The sequence below is a fragment of the Aotus nancymaae genome, unplaced genomic scaffold (assembly GCF_030222135.1).
Source record: "Aotus nancymaae isolate 86718 unplaced genomic scaffold, 86718_ANA_hifiasm-v0.15.2.pri h1tg000108l, whole genome shotgun sequence".
Lineage (NCBI taxonomy): Eukaryota > Metazoa > Chordata > Mammalia > Primates > Aotidae > Aotus > Aotus nancymaae.
The window spans coordinates 41,913,485-41,934,909 of record NW_026988523.1 but is presented as its reverse complement, the minus strand read 5'-3'; the positions used below and the strand labels follow the sequence as shown (position 1 = coordinate 41,934,909).

Genomic DNA, 21,425 nt, shown 5'->3' with positions numbered 1-21,425 from the left:
ATGTATTGAGCATAATATCATTTATGTAAAATTACACATGTATATTTACGTTTGCATGGGAAATACAATCTTTGATATAGATCAGATTGTATAGTGAGCATTTGGGTGATTTTTCCTTTCTTCATACATTTCTGTGTTTTGATATTTTATAAAACAATAGTCAGCTATTTTATTTAAGTTGGAATAACACACACAGTTAAAATACTCCTCCACACAATATATATTCAAACTCTAAATGCTGGTGAAAAGAAAAGATGTTTACCAAACGCTTGGTTTTCTCTGAAATATTTGACTTCTTTTGGGAATTTCCCTCTTGCAGCACTGTCTAAGGGAAAAAGCAAACAAATGTTTTATAATGATTCAAAACATTTAGATTTAGCCACTCACTGTTGTCTCAAAATATAATTAAGGTAAGAAAGGAGTCAAATGTGTTAGATCAGATATTCGTCAGACTTTCTCTGTTCATGATGCTCCTAATCCAAAAGAAAAATCTAAGACTTCCTTTACTAAGTAGTTAAGTCCAAATAATGGCGTAAGTATTTATGTCCTAACGTTGTAGCCCTTTGAAAAATAATACATATATAAGTTGAAAGGAAAAATTTTTATTTTGTTCTTAAATAACCTCAAGTTCTTAATTAGATGTATGTACCTATTGGCACTGCATAAATTCACATACCTTGGAGTGTGTATTTCAGACTGAATATAGATATTCTCATTTACTGTGCTACAATGATTTTCACATTGCACTTGCTTTTATCACAGCAAATGCCAAAACCCAGCTTCACAAGGGTATGAAAAAAACGTGACCAAATATTGAAATTGAACTACCTTGAATTCAAGAAGGATATGACAGATGCTGACTACCACAGTGTTTCTCCTGAAAATTTAAGATATTTGGAGGCATTCTTCAGAGTTTACTGCAGTATCGAGGGTGCCACAACGCATGGTTTGGAAGCTGTGAAATTAGACCTAGAAGAACCCTAAAAAATTCTATTCAATAAGATAACAAAAAACTTCGGCAACAAAAGCCATCATGGTTCTAGATGGTTGAGAGAAGTATGTATCCATCATAAGGGGTACAAATGGGCACAGAAATATATTCTTTTTCTTTAGTAATAGAGAATGCAGTGTTCTGTTACCTCCACTATATGTCCCACCACATCTACAAACAAATTTTATTTTTTTAATTTTAAGGTGCCTCACAACAGATACCGTTTTTTGATGAAAATCCTGATTTAGCGATTGCTGCAGCTCCTGAATATCATCTGAAAGTTGCTTGAACTCCTCTTGCTCTTCAACTGGAACAGAACTTAAGACAGCAAAATAGATTAAAATACTGTTTATTGAGTTCTTCACTTTTGAAAGGCTAAAATGAAATACTTGTCCTCAAATAACTTAGATGAAGAAATTACCTACTTTTATGTTTCTGAATTACACCCTTTCATGTGACCATTTAAACTGAATGATCTGGTCTCTACTACAGGGCGAAAATAAAAATCAAATGAGCTCCTTCAGTTTTCTATCATAAAATCTATGGATCCATCCACATACATACCTACTTTTTCTAACTTCCTCCTAATAAAATGAATATAGTATTCCTTCCAGTAATAATGCTGATTTCCCTACCTCTACACTGGCTATCATCGCCTCACATCTCTTACTCCCATATCATCCATTCTTCTGCCACTAGTCCTTCCTTAAAACACTTACACATGTTCAAGTCTCTTCTATATGAATGTTTTCAAATAGTTTTACCTATCTGATATATTAGCTGTTTTTATATAAACTCTCTGTTTATAGCCTTTGTCTCTTTTTTTAAAGTAATCCTTTTCCTATCAGTTTGTAGGGCTGCTTTGTATATTAGAAATATTACAACTTGAATTTATCACAGTTGTAATATTTGCTTTGTGGCATGTACTGAAAATATTCTCTCCACCTTGTCATTCTTCTTTTGACTGAGTTTGTGGTATCTTTTACCCTTTTGTAGTCTAATGTCTGCCTGTCCCCAGTCTTTTCAGCTTACTGCTGCCTGTAAAGGCAATGTTAACCAGGGGCAGGTTAGAAAAATCTCTCACCTGAAATAGATAACCTCAAAAACATCTACACATTAGAAGACATTTTAAAAATCCTGCTCAAAATCAATATATATAAGGAGGGCCAAGAAATCACAACTGTTGAGTGATTCTTTCCCCTACATTACCCATAAGTCAAAAACAACACAAATAAACAAAAAATTCTGTTGTAGAAGTAAACATTTGATGGAATCAACTGATCTGAAGGAAGACAGTTCAGTTATTGCTCACCTACATAAGACAATATTCCAGATATAAATTAGGAGAGTAAGCTAATGACTTTAAACAAGTCAGGCTAACACATTAACAACAACAAAAAAAGCTAAAGAATGTATTACATAGTTAAGAGTTAGACAGAAGAAAAACTAGTTTTTCTTTTTCTTTTTTTTTTTTTTTAGAAAAGGCAAACTCAAATACTCTGCTATTTATTACGGAAGATAACAGAGACTTAAGGTAAACTATAGGGTTGCAATACTACTTACAATTCATTTTGCATTGTGAAATTGCATTTATCTTAATTGTAAATCTCCCACTTACTCAAGTCTCTCCAGTTTCATTAATGCCTCCTGGTGTGCAGCGTTTAACTGTTGCATGTCGTCCGCAGAGGATTTCTATTAAAGCAATTTTAATCATCTCATATTAGTGCATTTCAACAAAATCAGTGTGTCCAAAATGCTTACACTATAGCTTTAACCATCAGAAATAAGAAATTTAAGACAGAGTTAGGCCTTCATGACAAATGAATTAGGAATTTCTTTACTTAACACAAATGTTGAGTTCTCATCATAGGCCCTGAGCTCGGTACTGAGAATTCTCAAGAAGACTAACTTATAGGTCTTGAACTTAAGTAGCTAAGTCTCAAAAACCCACAAAATAGCTTGTTATTTTTAATATAATGGGAACAAACAAGAGTGACATCTTGGGTAATGGCTGGGAAGAAGGGTGATAGGGCTTTGTAGAGGTGATACATGTCTGAGCCGTGTCTTAAAGATAGTGGAGTAATTAACCAAGCAAAGTCATGAGAGTGTGTGTATGTCAACACATGAATGTCATAACCTTTGAAGATTATATGATGTTTAGAAGGTATAAGCTTAGCGTGATTTGTTCAAAGAAGTATTGATCTATATAGCTCAGTGAAGCTGGAGCCTAGGGTCTAATTGTCTGGCGTTACTCTGGTGCTTTTCTAAGAGTATGGTACCCCATTACTAAAGACAAATGGGAAAAATCACACAGATGACCCATAATCTTCCCAAATTCTCTAAATTGTTGATAGAAGGAAAATGAGTTTCTATCTGTTAAAGTGATTGCCTTGGACTGAATCTTACAATTCAATACTGGGCAAGCACGATAAACACCACGACAAGCAGTCCAATTAGGCCATTATCTAAAAGGCAAATATAAACCTCAAATATGTAATGAAAGCTACACTATCTATGCAAACTGCAAAGAAAAAAATGTAAACATATCAATATTCTCTTCTCCAACAATTCCTAATAGAGGAAAACAAGCCTCTGCTACAAGATTTTAAAACCAACAAAACTCAGCCTCTCAATAATGTTACCAAATTTCAAACAAAATCCCACTCTGAGATATGGTTTCCAGTAACTAAAATCTGCAAGTTTATATAAATATTAAAATAAATTCAATTCTAAAGACAATATAGCAATTTGCTATCTGTGACAATCATTTCAAAACAGATTAAAATTTCATAAATAATGTTACTGATCTGGCATGTAATCTAAAAACATACTTAAATCTTACATATTGCCGAAGAAATTCCATATACGTCTCATGGCATGCTTCTCTGAAGTGAATAAAGTTGATAATGCCACTTAAAAACCGACTTGTCCGTTTTGCTTCTAAAATAGAAAGCAAGACTCTTTAAAAAAATCTTTGAACCAACATAATATGAAAATGAAAATTCATTCTCTTTCACGATATACTCTGCTCATAATATATAACTGTATAGGATATAAAGAAGTGTAGAAAATATGCTCTAACTTAAAGATAAGAATTATCTTTGTATTAGTAACTTAAAAAAAAAATGGCAAACCACTTTTGGTCATGTAGGAATAACAGAAACCAGAATTACCCACCCATATTAAAAAACTAGAAAAACAAAAATTCATGATGTAACAAAAATTTTAGATGCTGAACAACAGGCAATATGGGACAGCAATCTCAAAGACAAACAAATGAGGTGAACCCTATTAATGCACCAGCCCACGACTGAAGAGTTTTTAGGCTGTACGCCAGAGAAAAAGAATACAAACAAAACTTGCATGCCTTGCTGGGTGAAGAAGATAGAGTTTAGAGTTTGCAGAAGCAAAGCAACTAGGATTTGTGGAATTGAGTATAGAGAGGAGGAAGCTGCAAAGAGAAAGAGTTCTGGAAATCTGTAGAGGAATCCCCTCAAGTTCTCAGTTGAGTACTAATTAGTTCATGAATATTTAGAAACCACTAAGGCCAGGAAAACAACCAAAAATATTTGAAGAAATAAAAAAAAAAAATCCAGCAACCAAAAATGTAAAATTCACAATGTCTGCCATCTGCTAAAAATAACCAGACATGCAAAGAAAAAGGACAACATGACCTATAATAAGAAAATAAAATCAATCAACAGAAACATATTAAAAAAACATGAATAACATAGATAATAGATTTAGTAGATAAGAATATAAAAACAGCCTTAATAAATATATAAAGAGGGCAGAGAAAAGAATCAGCACTATGAAGAAATAAAAGATTTTTTAAAAAAAGATCTGAATTAAACTTTTAGAGTTGAAAAATACCTGAAATAAAAATTACACTGATGGGAACAACAGTAGATTAGACCTAAAATAAAAGGATTCATGAAATTGAAGACATAATAGAAGTTATTTAAATAAAGGCCAGAGAGAAAAATATGAATACAATATCTATGAGCTGGGAGGCAATATCAAGCAGCAAAACTAATGTGTAATTGGAATCCTACAAAAAGAAGCGACAAAAAAACTATTAGAAAATAGTTGAATATTTTCCATATTTTATAAAAACAATAACGAAATCCAAGGAAGTGAACAGATCTAAATGGGGGGCAAGGGTGGAGGGGGAGGGAAGAAAGAAGAGAAAAACAGACAAAAAACCAAAAAACACCCAAAAGTCACATTATACTAAAACTGCGAATAGCTATAAGGCAAAAAAAAAAATCTTACAAGCAGCCATAGAAGAAAACAAAACACATTATGTAGAGAGAAATAAAGAAAAGAAAAGCAATAGACTTCTCATCAGAAGCAATGCACGCCAGAAGACAATGGAGCAGTATCTTTAAAGCACTGAAAAATTGTCAGCTAAGAATTCTATAGTGTAGTCCCTCAGTATCTGCTGGACATTGGTTCCAGGATGTCTAGAGAACCCAAGTCTATGGATGCATCAATCCCTTACATAAAATGGCATAGTGGCTCATGCCTATAATCCCAGTACTTTGGAAGGCCAAGGTGGGTGGATCACAAGGTCAAGAGATTGAGACTATCCTAGCCAACATAGTGAAACCCCTTCTCTACTAAAAATACAAAAATTAGCTTGGTGTGGTGGCACACACCTGTCATCCCAGCTACTCGGGAGGCTGAGGTAGGAGAATTACTTGAACCCAGGAGGTGGAGGTTGCAGTAAGCCAAGATTGTGCCACTGCACTCCAGCCTGGCGACTGAGTGTTTCTCAAAAAGATGTGGGTCTCACTCTGTTGCTCAGGCTGGGGTGCAGTGGCACAATCATAGCTCACTGCAGCCTCAAACTCCTGAACTCAAGGGATTCTCCCATCTAAGCTGATGGAACAGCTAGGACTACAGGTATGTACCACCACACCTGGCTCATTTTTTAAATTATTTGTAGAAAAAGGACCTTGCTATATTGCCCAAGCTGATCTCAAACTCTTGGCCTCAAGCAATTCTCCCACCTTGGCCTCAAAAAGTGATGGAATTATAGGTAAGAGCCACTGCACCTGGCCTCAAGGAAAATACCTTTCAAAAATTAAAGTGAAATAAAGGCTTTTAAACAGCACTACAAGAAGTATCAAATAGAATCCTTCATGTGTAAGGAAAATCATACCAAGATAGAAATTTGGTGTACTTCAAAGAACATGAGTTAATATAAAAGAGATTTTTCCTCATATAAAAAATCCCTTTGAAAAAGAAGTCATTCTATCAAAAAGATAAATGCTCTTGTATGTTTATTGTAGCACTATTCACAATAGCAAACATATGGAATGAACCCGTGTCAATCAATGGAGAATTGGATTTAAAAAATATAGTATGCATATACCATAGAACACTACTCAACCACTAAAAAGAAGAAATAATGTCTTTTGCAGCAATATGATTGGAACTTGAGGCCATTATCCTAAGTGGAATAACTCAGAAAGTCAAATACTGCACATTGTCACTTAAAAGTGGGAGCTAAACAAGGGTACACATGGACATACAAAGTAGAACAGACATTGGAGACTACAAAATGTGGGAGGGTAGGAGAGAGATGAGGGTTGGAAAATTACTGATTCGGTACAATGTTCACTACTTAGGTGACAGGTGCACTAAAAGCCTAGATTTCACCATTATGAAATATGTATGTAAGAAATCTGAACTTGCATCCTCTACATATATTTTTTAAATGTTAAAATAGAAAATCCTTTAAAAGATAACTGTTTCATGCAAATCGTTTATCAAGTAAGGTGTATATGATATCTGCAAAAGTAAAATTTATGACACAAAAGCACAAAAACCAGTAGTAGAAAAAATAAAGGTATATTATTGTAAGGTATAATATATTTGAAGATAGACAATGGTATGTTAAAGATATATACATATATACTAAGCCTTGGAGCAAAAACCATTTAAAAAACACATATAGCTGATAAGCCAATAATACAGACAAGATAGAATATAGTTTTCATATACAGTATTATATAAAATAAAATTTATTTTAATAAACCAAAATAAGGTAGGAACTGGGGAAAACAGGACTAAAGAACAGGACAAAGAGAAAACAAACAGCATAAGGGGATTTAAGCCCAATTATATCAATAACAACACTAAATGTAAATGGTCTAAGACTCCGATTAAAAGACAGATAGCAAGGTGGAATTTAAAAAGCAAGACCTAATCATATGCTGCCTACAAGGAACTCATTTTGAATATAAAGACACAAGTTACAAGAATGATACACATAGTAATACTAATCAAAAGAAACCTGAAGTAGCTATGTTAATACCAAATCAAGTATATTTCAGAACAAAGAATATGTCATCAAGAAGATATAGCAGTTCTAAATGTTTATGCTTCTAAAACTAGAGCTTCAAGGTACATAAAATAAAAAGAACAGGCAAAACAGACTAACTCACAATCACACCTGAAGATGTTAACAACTGTCTATCAACAGTTCAACAGAACAACCAGTTAAAAAAAAAAAAAGGCTGTAAGGATCCAGTAGGCTTGAACAACACTATTAACCAACTGGATTCAATTAACATGTTTAAAACACTCCACTCATCAACAGCAGTGCTCATGGAATGTTTACAAGGGTAGACCATGTGACAGGCTGAATAACAGCACCCAAAGATGTTCAGGTCCTATTCCTTGGAATTTGTGCATGTTATCTTATTGGCAAAATAGCTTTATAAGTATAATTAAAGATCTTGAAAATTAATGCAGAATATCTAGGTGGGCCCTAAATGCAATCACAAGCGTCCTTATTAGAGGAAAGCAGAGAAAGATTGAACTCTAGACAGAAAATAGAAAGCAATGTGACCATGAAAGCAGAGAGAGATTTAAATATGCTATACTACTGGCTTTGAAGAAAGAGGTCATGAGCTGAGAAATGCAACCTTAGAAGCTACAAAAGGCAAAGACACTGACTCCCTCCTAGAGCCATCTGAAAATAGGCAGCTTTAGTAACACCTTGGTTTTGGCCCAGTGAAACCAATTTTGAACTTCTGACCACTAGAACTATAGGAGAATAAATGTATGTTATCTTAAGTCACCAAGTTTGTGGTAATTTATTACAGTCACCATAGTGAACAAATACAGACCATATTCTGGGTCATAAAATAAGTCTGAATACATTTAAATGGATTCAAATGATACAAAGTATATTCTCCGATCACAAAAAATTTTTAACAAATCAGTAAAAGGAAAAATCCCCAAATATTTGGAAAGTAGACAACACACTTATAAATAACCCATACATGAAAAAAGAAATCAAGAGAAATTAGAAAATATCTTGAACCTAATAAAAACAAAAACACAACATCCCCCTTTAGCTGGGGAATGCAGCTAAAGCAGTGTTAGAGGAAAATTTACAGCACTAAATACCTATATTAGGAAAGAAAAAAGGTATCTAATTAATGGACTCGGCTTCTGCCTTAAAAAAAAGAAAAGAGTAAATTAAACCCAAAATAACCATGAAGAAAAACAATAAGCTCAAAATTCAATAATAATAATAATAATAATAATAATAAACCAGAAATGACATATAGAAAAGTCAATGAAGTCAAAAGCTGGTTCTTTGAAAAGTGATAAGCTGATAACCAGACTGGTTAGGAAAAAAATGAGTAAAGAAACATATTATTAATGACAGAAATGAGAGAGAAGATGTTATTACCTACCCCAATGACATTAAAATAATAGGGGAATATCATGAACAAGTTTATGTTAATAAATTCATCAACCTAAAAATTCCTTTAAAAAGATAAATGACCAAAGTTCACTGAGGAGTTTTGACAATAAACAACCAGAATAACCCTTAACATATTAAAGAAATTAAATTCTTAACTTATTCCACAGAGAAAACTCCAATCCAAGATGGAGTCACTGGTAAATTCTACCAAATATTAAAAAACAATAATAATAATACAAATTTTAAAAAGATTCCCAAAAGTGGAAGAGGACATCTTTCCAAATGTATTGTAAGAGACTAGTATATCCTGATATTCAGATCAGTCACTGCAGTGTCATTGTAAGAAAACTACAGAACAATATCTATCATGAACAGAGACAAAAAAAAACTTAATAAAATATTAGCAAATCAAATCTAGCAATATATTAAAAATATATCATAACCAAACGGCACATCCTGAATGCAAGGCTGTCTTGATATTCAAAAATCAAATAATGTAATTTGCTAGATTAAAAGAGAAAAGTCATGATTATCTCACTAGAGGCAGAAAAGGTATTTAATACCCTTCATGATAAAAAAAAACTCTCAGTGAAATAAAGTAAAAGTTGCATATTCTAATAAAAAACATCTGGCTAGGTACGGTGGCTCACGTCTGTAATTCCAACATTTTGGGAGCCTGAGGCGGGTGGATCATGAGGTCAGGAGTTTGAGACCAGCCTGACTAACATGGTGAAACCCCGTCTCTACTAAAAATACAAAAAGTAGCTGGGCGTAGGAGCACGCACCTGTAATCCCAGCTACTCAGGAGGCTGAGGCAGGAGAATTGCTTGAACCCAGGAGGCAGAGGCTGAAGTGAGCCAAGATCATGTCACCGCACTCCACCTGGGCAACAGAATGAGACTCTGTCTCAAAAAAAAAAAAAAAAAAAAAAATTTTAAGAAAATCTTACAACTAATACTTAATAATGAAAGACTAAATGGTTTCCCCCTAAGATCAGGAAAAAGGCAATGATGACTGCTCTCATCATTTCAATTCAACGTTATACTAGAAGTCCTAGTCAGTGCAGAAATGAAAAAAATAAAAATAAAAAATAAAAGGCATCCCGATTAGAAAAGAACTAAAACTTTGTTCTCAAATAATATGGTTGTCAATAGTGAAAATCCTAAGGAATCTACAAAAAAAAAAATCTAGTAAAATAATAATTGATATTAGCAAGGTCAATATATAAAAATCAATTGTATTTGTCTACACTAACAATGACTAACCAAAAAAATTTAAATTAAATTTATAGAAACACTAAAAATTTGATTTAGGCATAAATGTAACAAAATTTATTATACAAGGCTTGCACTATGAAATTTATAGAACATCATTATGAGAAATTTAAGAGCCTTAATAAATGCAGAGATATACCATGCATATGGACCAGAAAACCCAATATTATTAAATTGTCAAGTATCCTCAAAATGAATAATACATTCAAAGTAATCTCAATCAAAATGGCTTTTTCAGAGGAAGAAGGGTAAAAAGTGATAAACTGAAAATACTAAAATACATACAGAGATGCAAAGGACTAGAATAACCAAAATATCTTGAAAAAGATGAAGAAATTAGAGGAGTAACACTGATTTCAAAACTTATTATAAAGCTAAAGTAATCAAAGTACTGCTTAACATAAAGATACACATACAGATCAATGGAGTAGAATAGCAAGCTCAAAAGTAGACTCATATAAATATACAATTAATTTTTAATATACTTCCTTTTTTAAAGGAGTTTTAAGTTCAAAGTAAATCTGAATAGGAAGTAGATAGTTCCCATATATCTTGAATTCCAACACATGTACAAACTCCTCTCCACCAACTTCCTTCATCTGGGTGGTATATATTTGTTACAACTGATGAACTTGCACTGACACATCATTATCACCCCAAATCCACAGTTTATATTAGAGTTCACTCTTGGTACTGTACATTCTGAGTTTTGACACATGGATAATGACAAGTATCTACCATTAGAGTAGCATACAGAGTATTGTTACTGTCCTAAAAATCCTTAGTGCTAGAGGGATCCTATTCATCCCTCCCTCACCCCTAACCCCTGGAAACCACTGATCTTTTCATTGTCTCCACAATATTGCCCTTTCCAGAATGATATACGGCTGTGTAGGCTTTGCAGACTAGTTTCTTTCACTTAGTAATATGCATTTAAGGTTCCTCTATGTCTTCTCATAGCTTTCTAGGTAATTTCTCTGTAGTGGTGAATAATATTCTCTTCTCTAGATATACTATAGTTTATTCATTCACCAAGGTTACTTTGAAGTTATGGTGATTATGAATAAAGTTGCTCTAAACATCTGTGTGAAAGTTTTTGTGTGAATATAAGTTTTCGATTCATTTGGGTAAATACCAAGAAGCATGATTGCTGGATTGTATAGTAAGAGTATGGTTGGTGCTGTCCTCTCTACAGTGAGTGAGTTCTCACAAGATCTGATCATTTAAAAGTGTGTGGCAGCTTCTCCCATGTGCTTTTGGTCTGCTCTGGCTATGTGACATGCCTGTTCCCCCTTTGCCTTCTGTCACGACTGTAAGCTTCCAGAGGCCTCCCCAGAAGCAAGCAGATGACAGCATCATGCTTCCTATATAGCCTGTATAACTGTGAGCCAGTTAAACCCATTTTCTTTATAAATTACCCAGTCTTGGGTATTTCTTGATAGCAATGCAAGAATAGCCTAATAAACACACCAAATTTCTTAACTTACAATAACTTGATGGATAAATATCAGTCGAATTAAGGGACAATTAAAGCTTAGAGTTTTACATTCTAATATAATATCATGACTATTCTTATTAATGCTAAAATAATTTCTTTATTACATTTGATAAAATTGGTATGATGAATCCACTATGCAACATCAGATTTGCATATTATTTGTACTCATATTCCCAAATTTATAGAACATTTTTTTAAATGGAAGGAATTTAAAAACAAAAACAGAAAAACAGCTTTTCTGTGGCTCCTAAAAAGAAAAAAATCCAAGAAGATATTAAAAATTCATCCTTAAAAATGGGATATACTTTCTAAAGTCAATTTCCTTGAAGTTTTTTTTTTTTTTTTTACGTTTACTGATGGAAAGATGAAATGGTAGATTGAAGCCAGACATTAAAATTGTTTTAAATTCTCACTTACTTGGACATAGAATATCAGCAGTCTCAAAGTCATACACCCGGCAGATAGGCAAAAATGAGTCCCTTGAAGATAAAGTACAGAAAGACTACTGAAAAGTATTTTGCACATTAAATAATAAGCCATAGGATATAAACATCTTATTTTCAAAAAGAGATTTCTGCATATATTTCTCAAGGTCAGTGGACAAAGCTGGAAGTCTACTATAATATATAAACCTACAGCACTGAAATATATTTTTTCTGTATATTAATCATGTAGTCATGTAATATTAAAGTATAGTTACAGATTCTAATAAACAGTACATAATCTTAGTGACACCAAGACATTTTAAGAACTCAAACCTCTACACAAAGATGGTAAACAATTTTAGACTTACAGTATCTTAGAATTTCAATTAAAAACATGCTGAGAAAGTGCCACAGTTAGAGGCAGTTCTGTTTGGTGGAAGTCTACAATTTTGAAATTTTGAATGGATATGGGATGGAATGAAGAGAAAAATAGTAGGTATTCCTTACCAAAGAAAATCATGTTATTAAGAAAGCTTAATGTAATACAAATATGAATGTAGACTAAGATAATAAAAATCACTCTTTACTCACAGGTGAGTAACTAAATTGCTGAATGGTAAGAAGCCTTCCATTAAATGTGGATACATGACTTCAGAGTTCACTGGCATCTAAATGCAATAAACCAGGAAATCGATATTACACATTGGTTAGACAAAATGAGAAAAATCTTCAACCATAAGAAACCATAACAATAGATTAAGATCAAAATATATTAACCCATCATCATTAAATTAAAAACCTTAATACATATCCTAGTATAAATCCAGGGTTTCATTATTATTAATGCTAGGTTCATAGTAGGTGCTTAATAAAGATTTTTAAATGAATTTTTAAAAATGCAGTAAGGTTAGCATTTAGTAAACATCAAGTATTTTGCAAACACCTAATTTGCTAAAAGCTCAGTGGCCTCATTTCAATGGTTTCAATCTTACTGCATATCTTCTACTCTACTTTTGGAGTTCTTCCTGAGAAGAGAATATGAAGTCTTTGCTATTGTTTATTACAGTCTCTGAAGACAAAGCTATAAATCTTTAACAATTGCACAGCATCTATAATCTGTGTCATTTAAGTCTTTTACTATGGTTTTCATCTTACTAAAGCTATCAGTATAAACCATTATTATGCCTAAGACCCCATTGTAAGTGACATTAATTTTATGTCTTTGAAAAGTAAGAAAAGTTTTGTAAGTGACAAAATTTTATGTCTTTGTTAAAAATAAAGTCAAGAACTTCCTATCCTAAAAGCCAGTAACGCATTGTAAGCAGAACTGCAACAACAACAACAAAATCCCCATAATTTTGCCTCAACTTAAACTCACCATGTAAAAATGCTCCAGTCGAATTCCATATACTATTTGTAAGGCTCTCATGTAGATCATGTGCAAGACTTCAGGCTACAGCAAAAAATAACTTTTAATACTCCGATGCATAACTCTAAAGCTATGTCACTATCATTATTACCATACATTATTATAGTCAATGAAAGAAAAGAAGAAAAAGGCAACAAAATTATAGCATTTCCCTTGAAATATTCCTTATTTTTTCCAAATTTTAAAACACCTTATGATGCTTAACTTTGCTCATTCATAAGTGGTCAATGGGATGGATCAGCTGTTTAAGAACGAGAGCAAGTATATCCAAATCAAGCAACCCATCCACCTTAGGAAATGGAAGAAGAGTTAGTCTTTCAGAACAGGCTGACAGGCATGTGGCAGAAATAATGGCATACTGAAAATGTGTGTGTGTGTGTGTGTGTTTGTGTGTGTGTGTGTTTTAAAGAACACAGGAAACCTTGTTTGCTGCCATAGACATTAAGGTTCCCTTAGATTTGAAGTTTAAGGGAACCCTTGATCAGGAGGTATAAATGGTTATATGGGATTTAAAAAATCTGATCTTCTAAAACAGCAGTTCCCAAAAGCTGGCCTGCGAATCTATTCTGATTCATATATTAATACAAGTTTATTGGGTGAGCAGTAAGATAAGAAATATAGGAAAAATGTGCTAATCTTTTAAGAAAGCTGAATTTACTCAGTTTGAAGACATCATTTATTCTAAGAGTATTTCTTTCATTTTAAAGAATCAAAGTGGGTAGTGAGATTGAAAAGTTTCAGCTCTACATCATTAAACCAGGTTTTACAATGTTATCACTTCAAGTCCAACACAAGAAACTGGAAGGAGACTTTGGGATTTTCTGTGACACATAAATAGTTCACTTTGTATTTAATAACTAAAGATATAAAAAACAATACCTGTCAAAACAAGTCAATTCCCCCTGGGGCATAATGCATGAAAATTAATCTGTAAGCTTCCAAAGAGGATTATTTCTAAGCACTTTTTGTAGTTAAAAACCACTTGGAATAAGTTCCTTCAAGCCCTACCAATAAATGATACTCTCAGACCACCATTCCAATAATAATAATAAAAAATGTAATATACTTTAATATGGTTTAGAAGCTTTTTTAAGAAAACGACCATATTAAAGAATTGAATCCTAATGGGAATGTAGAAGTCACCACACATATAAACTTAGTTTTATTTTTAAATTACGCTAGGTAAGAGATTCCTTCTTGATGAAAATGACTGGTCTCTATCAAATAGGAGGGCATATCCCTTTCTTGCCATACTATAGAGCTAGTAGCTTACTTTTTTCTTAAATACCATTATCCACATGCAAACATAACCACGTTTTACCTTTGGATTTGGATAAAGATCATTCTTTGTGAGGTTTTTACCATCAGCTCCTGTTAAGATCTTATTGCGAATATGAATCACAATCTCAGCTACATTATATCTGGGGAAAGACAAAGTTTCCATCTTGGAAGTTTCCTGTTAATCTGAAAGAAGAAAAAAAATATTAGAAATATCACATAATCAGTAGCTCTCTTTATCTGGAAACCGATAAATATAAGGACAAAATGAATGAGCCAAAGTTGAACTATTCATAGTAGTATTAACTATCATAAAACAGTAAGATAAAGATAAATATTTATATATGTATCCTAAGATGACTTTTATTCTAAAGTGACACAGTTATTTTCTGCTAGTTCTCTTAGTGTTGTTCTCTTTTATGTGGAAAGGAGGGCTTTGGTTGAATAGGTTAGATGAGAAACCATGTGGTTCTCTTTTACATTTGAGGGCCAGGGAGCTTAATGAGACCAATCCTGATAATTCTCAAAGCAAGGCATATAGGCAACATCATGAGCAGAAGTTATATATAAACAACAAGGGCATAAAAAATTGTATTCTGATTTGACATCCTATTCAATATATACATAGTGAGATACCTAATAAGGTTTTAGATGCAAATAGAAGAGAGAAAAAAACCAGAGTAAGAACAGACGATATAATTGGCAGGAATTCCTATCACCAGAGTGAGAACTTTAAGAAAAACGAATAACCATTTCTTCTAATGTCTTCACATAATAAGTTATTCCTACCTGTGTCTCCCTAAAGTAGTAGTTCTCTAACTTTACCCACCAAGGGCATATCTGGCAATGGTTGGAGACATTTTTGGTTGTCAGCACAGGAGTGTGGGTGCAACTAGAATCTAGTGGGTAAAGATCAGAGATGCTGCCAAACATCCTACAATGTATAGGGTGGCCCCCACAGCAAAGAATTATCCATTTCAAAGGTCAATAGATGTAGGAAAAGATGGCCAGGGGCAGAACTGTGTTACTTATAGTTAAATGATTACAAACTTACTTTGATTTTTATACACTGAGATTTGTGTCATGGATCAAATATTCTTATGCAAGAACTCTGGGAAGGAATGCAATCTCTGCTCACGAGGCTTGGGAAGGTCTTTGCAGATGGGAGCTTTCAGGACAGAAAAGTTTTGCCTATGTTCTCAGAATATGGAGTAATTCTGATTGCTCTGTGTCCTCAATGCAGAGATAAAAACCCTTTGATTTATTATGTGTGGTCAGATCTTAGGTAGCTGTTGTACTTCTTTTGCAAATGCACCTGGATAGACAATGGGTGGTAAAAACTCAGTGTCTTAGTTAGCATTTCTTTTTTTTTTTTTTTTTTTTTCTGAGACGGAGTTTCGCTCTTGATACCCAGGCTGGAGTGCAATGGCGCGATCTCGGCTCACCGCAACCTCCGCCTCCTGGGTTCAGGCAATTCTCCTGCCTCAGCCTCCTGAGTAGCTGGGATTACAGGCACGCGCCACCGTGCCCAGCTAATTTTTTGTATTAGTAGAGACGGGGTTTCACCATGTTGACCAGGATGGTCTCGATCTCTTGACCTCGTGATCCACCCGCCTCGAGTTAGCATTTCTTAGAAGAACCACGCAGACACAAGCTCTTCCCCTGGTCATCTTCCTTCTCAACCCTCCTGCCCACACAGCCCAGCCTGCAAGATTGACAAGATAATGCACCCAATAAAAAGCGTGTGGAGCCCAGAGCTCAAGGCCATACCAGTTCACCCTGGACCCCTGGACCCATGCTGTGAACTTCTACCCTTGTCTCTGTCTTATTTCTTTTCTCACTCCCTCGTCACCGCTGGGACATGGGGCACCCACGTACTGGGGTGATGTTAAAAAAACCTGTACCTGTAATCCCAGCACTTTGGGAGGCCAAAGCAGGTGAATCACTTGAGCCCAAAGGAAGGGAAGGGAAAAGGGAAGGGAAGGGAAAAGGGAGAGGAAGGGAAGGGAAGAGAAAAGGGAAGGGAACCTTGTCCTAGAGCTTTGCATTTAACCCTGTTATAATACTTGTTGCAATGTACTGGAATTACGTTTAAAGAACTCTGACACTACATTGTGACATTACAGTAAGCTAGGATCTTTTCATTTTCTTCATATCTCTCACTGTAACCACAAAAATAGCAAGGTAACAGCAAGAGGAAAATGAGCAGCAATAGCAGCCACTGCTATTGCTCTCAGCCACTCACTTAAACCTACTGTGTTACCTTCAGATCCCCTACTCTCAAGTGAAACAGAATGATCTCAGAGACCCAAGGTGAATATATTCAATTTTGCAAACAAATTGAAATGGCCTACAATTCTGGAAATCTATTTCTTTAGGCTCCTAATGTTTTTTAGAATCTTATGGTTAAAAAGAAGCTTTGGCAACTTGCCTAACCTCTAATGAATGGAAACTATTCTAAGCAACGATTAACAAATAACTTCCCAATTCAGCTTGAACATGTGACATCACAGAATTCACTAACTCTCAATCTAACTTTTTCCCACTTTATTATGGTTCCAAATTAAATAACTCTTCTTCGTAGTGTGTGGAAATATAGTTTGTTGTAATTTTACCTCCTGGTCCTATGTACAGTCACTGCAACTAAATAGAATAATAATAATAACAGAATTAATCTGTTTACATGACACCATTTTCAAAAATGTAAAGAAAGTTATTACACCTCTGCTAAGCCCTCCCTTCTCTAAAGGATGTATAATTTCTTTATGTATGGCTATATGTAACTTTAAAATATTCCTTTTATGACACTGTTTTAGAAACCATCAACTTATTCACCTTCTACTAACACACAATATTTTGTAAATGTCTTCTTAAAATGTAATGCCCAAACTGAATATGACCCTCCAAATATGGTCTGCCTAAGGCACAGTATTAATGGCCTCTGCTGTAGCACTTACTGATCAACTGAAACTCCAATAACTTCATCATGACCCACTTAATCAAGCTCCGGCTTCTCCCTGTTCCTTTTTTCCCTTTTTTTTTTCCTCTCTCTCTCTCTTTTTGGTCACATCTGCTGTGTCACTTGTATTGTTGCTGTATACACTGATTATTTAAATCTTAGGCAAGGCTTTGTACTTTCTACCACTAAATTTCATGATTGCAAGCTTTCCTTTTAGAGCTAGGACCTTTTGTTTATTTTTTTTTTTCTTTGAGACAGGGTCTCAGTTTGTCACCCAAGCTGGAGTGCAGTGTGGCACAATCAGAGCTCACTTCAGCCTCGAACTCCTCCCAGGCTCAAGCTATCCTACTGTTTCAGCCTCGCAAGTAGCCGGGACTACAGCAGGCACACACCACCAGGCTCTGCTAATTAATGTGTGTGTGTGTGTGTGTGTGTGTGTGTGTGTGTGTGTGTGTGTGTGTGTGTGTGTGTGTGTAGAGATGGGGTCTCACTATGTTGCCTAGGCTGGTCTTAAACTCCTGGTCTCAAGTGATCCTCCCACCTCAGCCTCCCAAAGTGCTGGAATTACAAGCGTGAGACATCTTGCCAGGCCACAGAGCTAGGATCTTTTGGAATCTAGATTCTGATGCATCACATATTAGATGTCCCCTTCGGCATAAATATGCATTCTACATTTTCATCTAAGTCATAGACTTAAAAACTGTTCATTAAAAGATCAGACCAAAGAAAGACTTCAGAAAAAGTCTTTTCCAAATCCAGCTGCATCTGAATTAGAGAATACTGCAACAGAAAGTGTAGGTATAAAAGACCTTCATAATTATTATCACTCATTCCTCTCTTCTCGAATGTTTGGCACTGTGCTATCAGATTAATCCTTATAAAAACACAATGCATCATATAACATTTGTATGAAAATACTTCAATTACCTTACCCACCACATTAAATTTAAATTTTTCTGCTAGGCTTCTAAAACGTTTAGTAATTGAATGAAATTTCTGCTCCAAGTTAGTCTCCTAACTTTCCCAAACTTCCAATATTTCCTTTTGGAACCTCTTCCAAAATCCAAATTCTATCATTCTTTCAAAGGACAGTTTCAGTTACAAGATATTTATTAACTTGTGTGTATGGAGAGTGAGAGATGAAGAAAGACACCTTTTAACTACATAGTTTGAGGTTCCAGGTGGGATAAAGTATATAAATGACTTAATATATATGCAGCAATCCTCTAAGGAGTAGAGTAGCAAAGATTAACTGCTAATTACTCCTCTGGTATCTCATTTATTTGCAGCACTACGATGCTGAGCAGAGTAGGTACCAAAAGTTTACCTGTTAAATTGTACACTTTGTTTTGTTAAAATAAATTATTTATGGACATCACAGTTCCAGAAGGCAGAGATTAAAACAAACAGAAATGACTCCCAATTTCAATAAATTAAAACGTTCCTTGAACTTTTAAAGGGGGGAAAAAAAAAAAAAATGATCGCGTTACGCATGCGTAGTGCTATATGTGCGCTGCTCTCTTCCTTTGAATTTTGGATTAAACGTGAAATTTTTGCCATTTCATTAATGGTTTTTAATTTGGTTAGGAGACGTTTGGCAACGGAGATCCAAAGCTGACAAGCATCTGCAGCCAAACAAGCCACATTACCACCACCTTTCCAAAAATCACACACAAATGTAAACCTAAGTTGAACAATTTTCAGCTCAAGCTCGTCTTCTTCGGTCTATGCTGCACCAGGAAACATCCATTAGTTTCGGAGGAACTAAGCTCTGGTTGTTTCTGGTACTAAAATTAAATAAAAAGTAACGATGGGCCCGCCCCTCACCTCCCAAGCGCTGGTTTCTTCAGCCTCCTCCCACCGCTGAGTACAAAGAAAACATCTCCAGGCCTGGCGTCCCGACCCACACCACAGCGTCCTGCCCGCGCGTTGGGGTGGAGAAGGCGCCCGCAGGCTCCCTTCCTCCATCCTCTCGCACCCACCTACAGCGCCGGCCGCCCACAGGAAGGCAGTGAGTTTGGGGAGCAGCTACAAGCAAAGTCAAAAATCAGCAAACGTCTGCCGTTGTCACTTTTCAAACTTGCCGCCTCCTACTGGAAGTCCCGCCCCATTCCGCCAAGCCCACTTCCACCCGCGACGGATGCCGGTTGGGCTCAAGAGACTCCAGGCGGGTGGGGCTGGAGTTGTCATGGAGGGGACAGGGCGCAAGCCGGAACCATTGCTCGCGGAGCTGGCGTCGAGTCGGAACCTGAATTCCGCAGGACGTGGGAAAGCCGCGGTTTCGGGGAGGAGTCTGGGGTTGAGCCCAGCTCTGCGTGACTTCCGCCAGCGCTAGGAGCGTTTTGGTGTCCGAGTTGAAGAGCAAAACCAAGTGGAGGAAACTTCATTAAATTCAGGGTGACAAGGTAGTAAGGACAGGGTTAATTTATAGAATTCCAGAGTAATAATAACTTGTTGAACATTGATTATGTGCCGGGTTCTATTAGATGCTTTAAGCATCATCTCAGACTTCATTAAAGAGGAGAAAGGGGGAGTGGAGAGATAACTATCATTATCTCCTCAGATGAGGGCTCTGAATCAGAGAATGCAGTTTTCTGCATACAGTAGTTCACAAGTAGCATATCTTGGATATGAACACAGGTTCTCTGATTCTGTGCTCATAAGCACGACTTCAAGAGGTGGAAGGAACATAACAGTTTATCTGGTCAAATCCTCTCCCTTTTACAGATAAGAAAACGACTCAGAGAGAAGCGATCTGTTAGAAGTTACACAGTAAGTGGGACTGTCTAAAGTAGAAACCAGTTCTCCTGATTTTTAGCTTTTCCCTCTTCGATCAGCCCTCGGCAGGAGTCAGGCACACCGGGTGCTTTCCACCACTGAACTGTTCCCCAAACTTGTGCATTCCTGAGTGAGTTGGATTCTTCAGATGAGGGGCCCTGAAATCTGTATTTTTTACATGGTATTTTGTTTGTTTGTTTATTTGTTTTGGCAAGAGTGGGAATACTGCACTTAATACTTAAGTTAGGAAGCCACGGCAGGCCTGGTTGTCAGGGGAGAAAACCATTACGTTTTATTGAGGTTTGGGTCACGAGAGGATGTAATCAGACTTATATCTGGTCACAGAGTAGGGCATCATCTGGTGACAGTCGTGTGTTGGATGGGGAGCCTAAACTGAATTATGTGAAAGAAAAGTGCTGGAAAGGTTGTGTTGAATGTAGACACAACTTCCAGTGCTTTGTCGTCTGGGTTGAAGGAGTAAACCTATTGATATAATAGTCTATAACAATTCTAAATAAAAATACATTTCAGATTCAGTAGTTCAGGGCCTTTGTTCTTCCTTTCTATGTCTATTTACTGATGTAAGTCTCAAAGTCAGAATCTAGTAAAACGCAAAAGAAGGTTAAGAAAATAGATTTTTAAAAAATATCAGAGTCAGTGAGGAAAGCAGAAAAAAGAGACCTATTTCATTGAAACTTGCCAAATCAAATTGATTACTTATACATGCATATGTTCCACCAAATCATATGTCCTTAGAGGCAAGGAGGGGAATCATAGCTTAGTGGCTGAGAGCACATCTCTACCGTTGAAGGGAGTTGGATTGAAATTCCTGATTACACCATTTACTACCTAGGTGGACCTGGGCAAGCTGTTTAACCTAACTGATCTGGTTTCTGCATCTTTAAAATAGGGGTGGCAGTTCTATCTGCTTTATAGGATTAAGTGAATTAGTTCCTGTAGAGTGCTTAATTAAGCGCCTGGCAAAATTGTGAATACTTGGTAAGTATTAGTTGTTATTTTGACCATTATTATTTATACATGGTCCCTAGTAAAACATCTTGCAA

General features: G+C 35.4%; 1 protein-coding gene across 1 annotated transcript in view; it reads right to left on the bottom strand.

The window, feature by feature from the left end:
- Nucleotides 1-19,678, bottom strand: part of NUF2 (NUF2 component of NDC80 kinetochore complex) — a 34,355-nt gene extending 14,677 nt beyond the window's left edge. Inside the window, exons 1-9 of the mRNA XM_012468890.2 lie at nucleotides 19,566-19,678; nucleotides 14,668-14,810; nucleotides 13,296-13,370; nucleotides 12,509-12,585; nucleotides 11,910-11,971; nucleotides 3,834-3,931; nucleotides 2,610-2,683; nucleotides 1,213-1,309; nucleotides 263-325 (exon numbers count right to left, since the gene is read on the bottom strand). Of these exons, the coding sequence (XP_012324313.2) occupies nucleotides 263-325; nucleotides 1,213-1,309; nucleotides 2,610-2,683; nucleotides 3,834-3,931; nucleotides 11,910-11,971; nucleotides 12,509-12,585; nucleotides 13,296-13,370; nucleotides 14,668-14,790 (669 nt within the window). The 5' untranslated portion in view covers nucleotides 14,791-14,810; nucleotides 19,566-19,678. The remainder of the gene's footprint in view (nucleotides 1-262; nucleotides 326-1,212; nucleotides 1,310-2,609; nucleotides 2,684-3,833; nucleotides 3,932-11,909; nucleotides 11,972-12,508; nucleotides 12,586-13,295; nucleotides 13,371-14,667; nucleotides 14,811-19,565) is intronic.
- Between the last annotated feature and the right edge of the window lie 1,747 nt (nucleotides 19,679-21,425).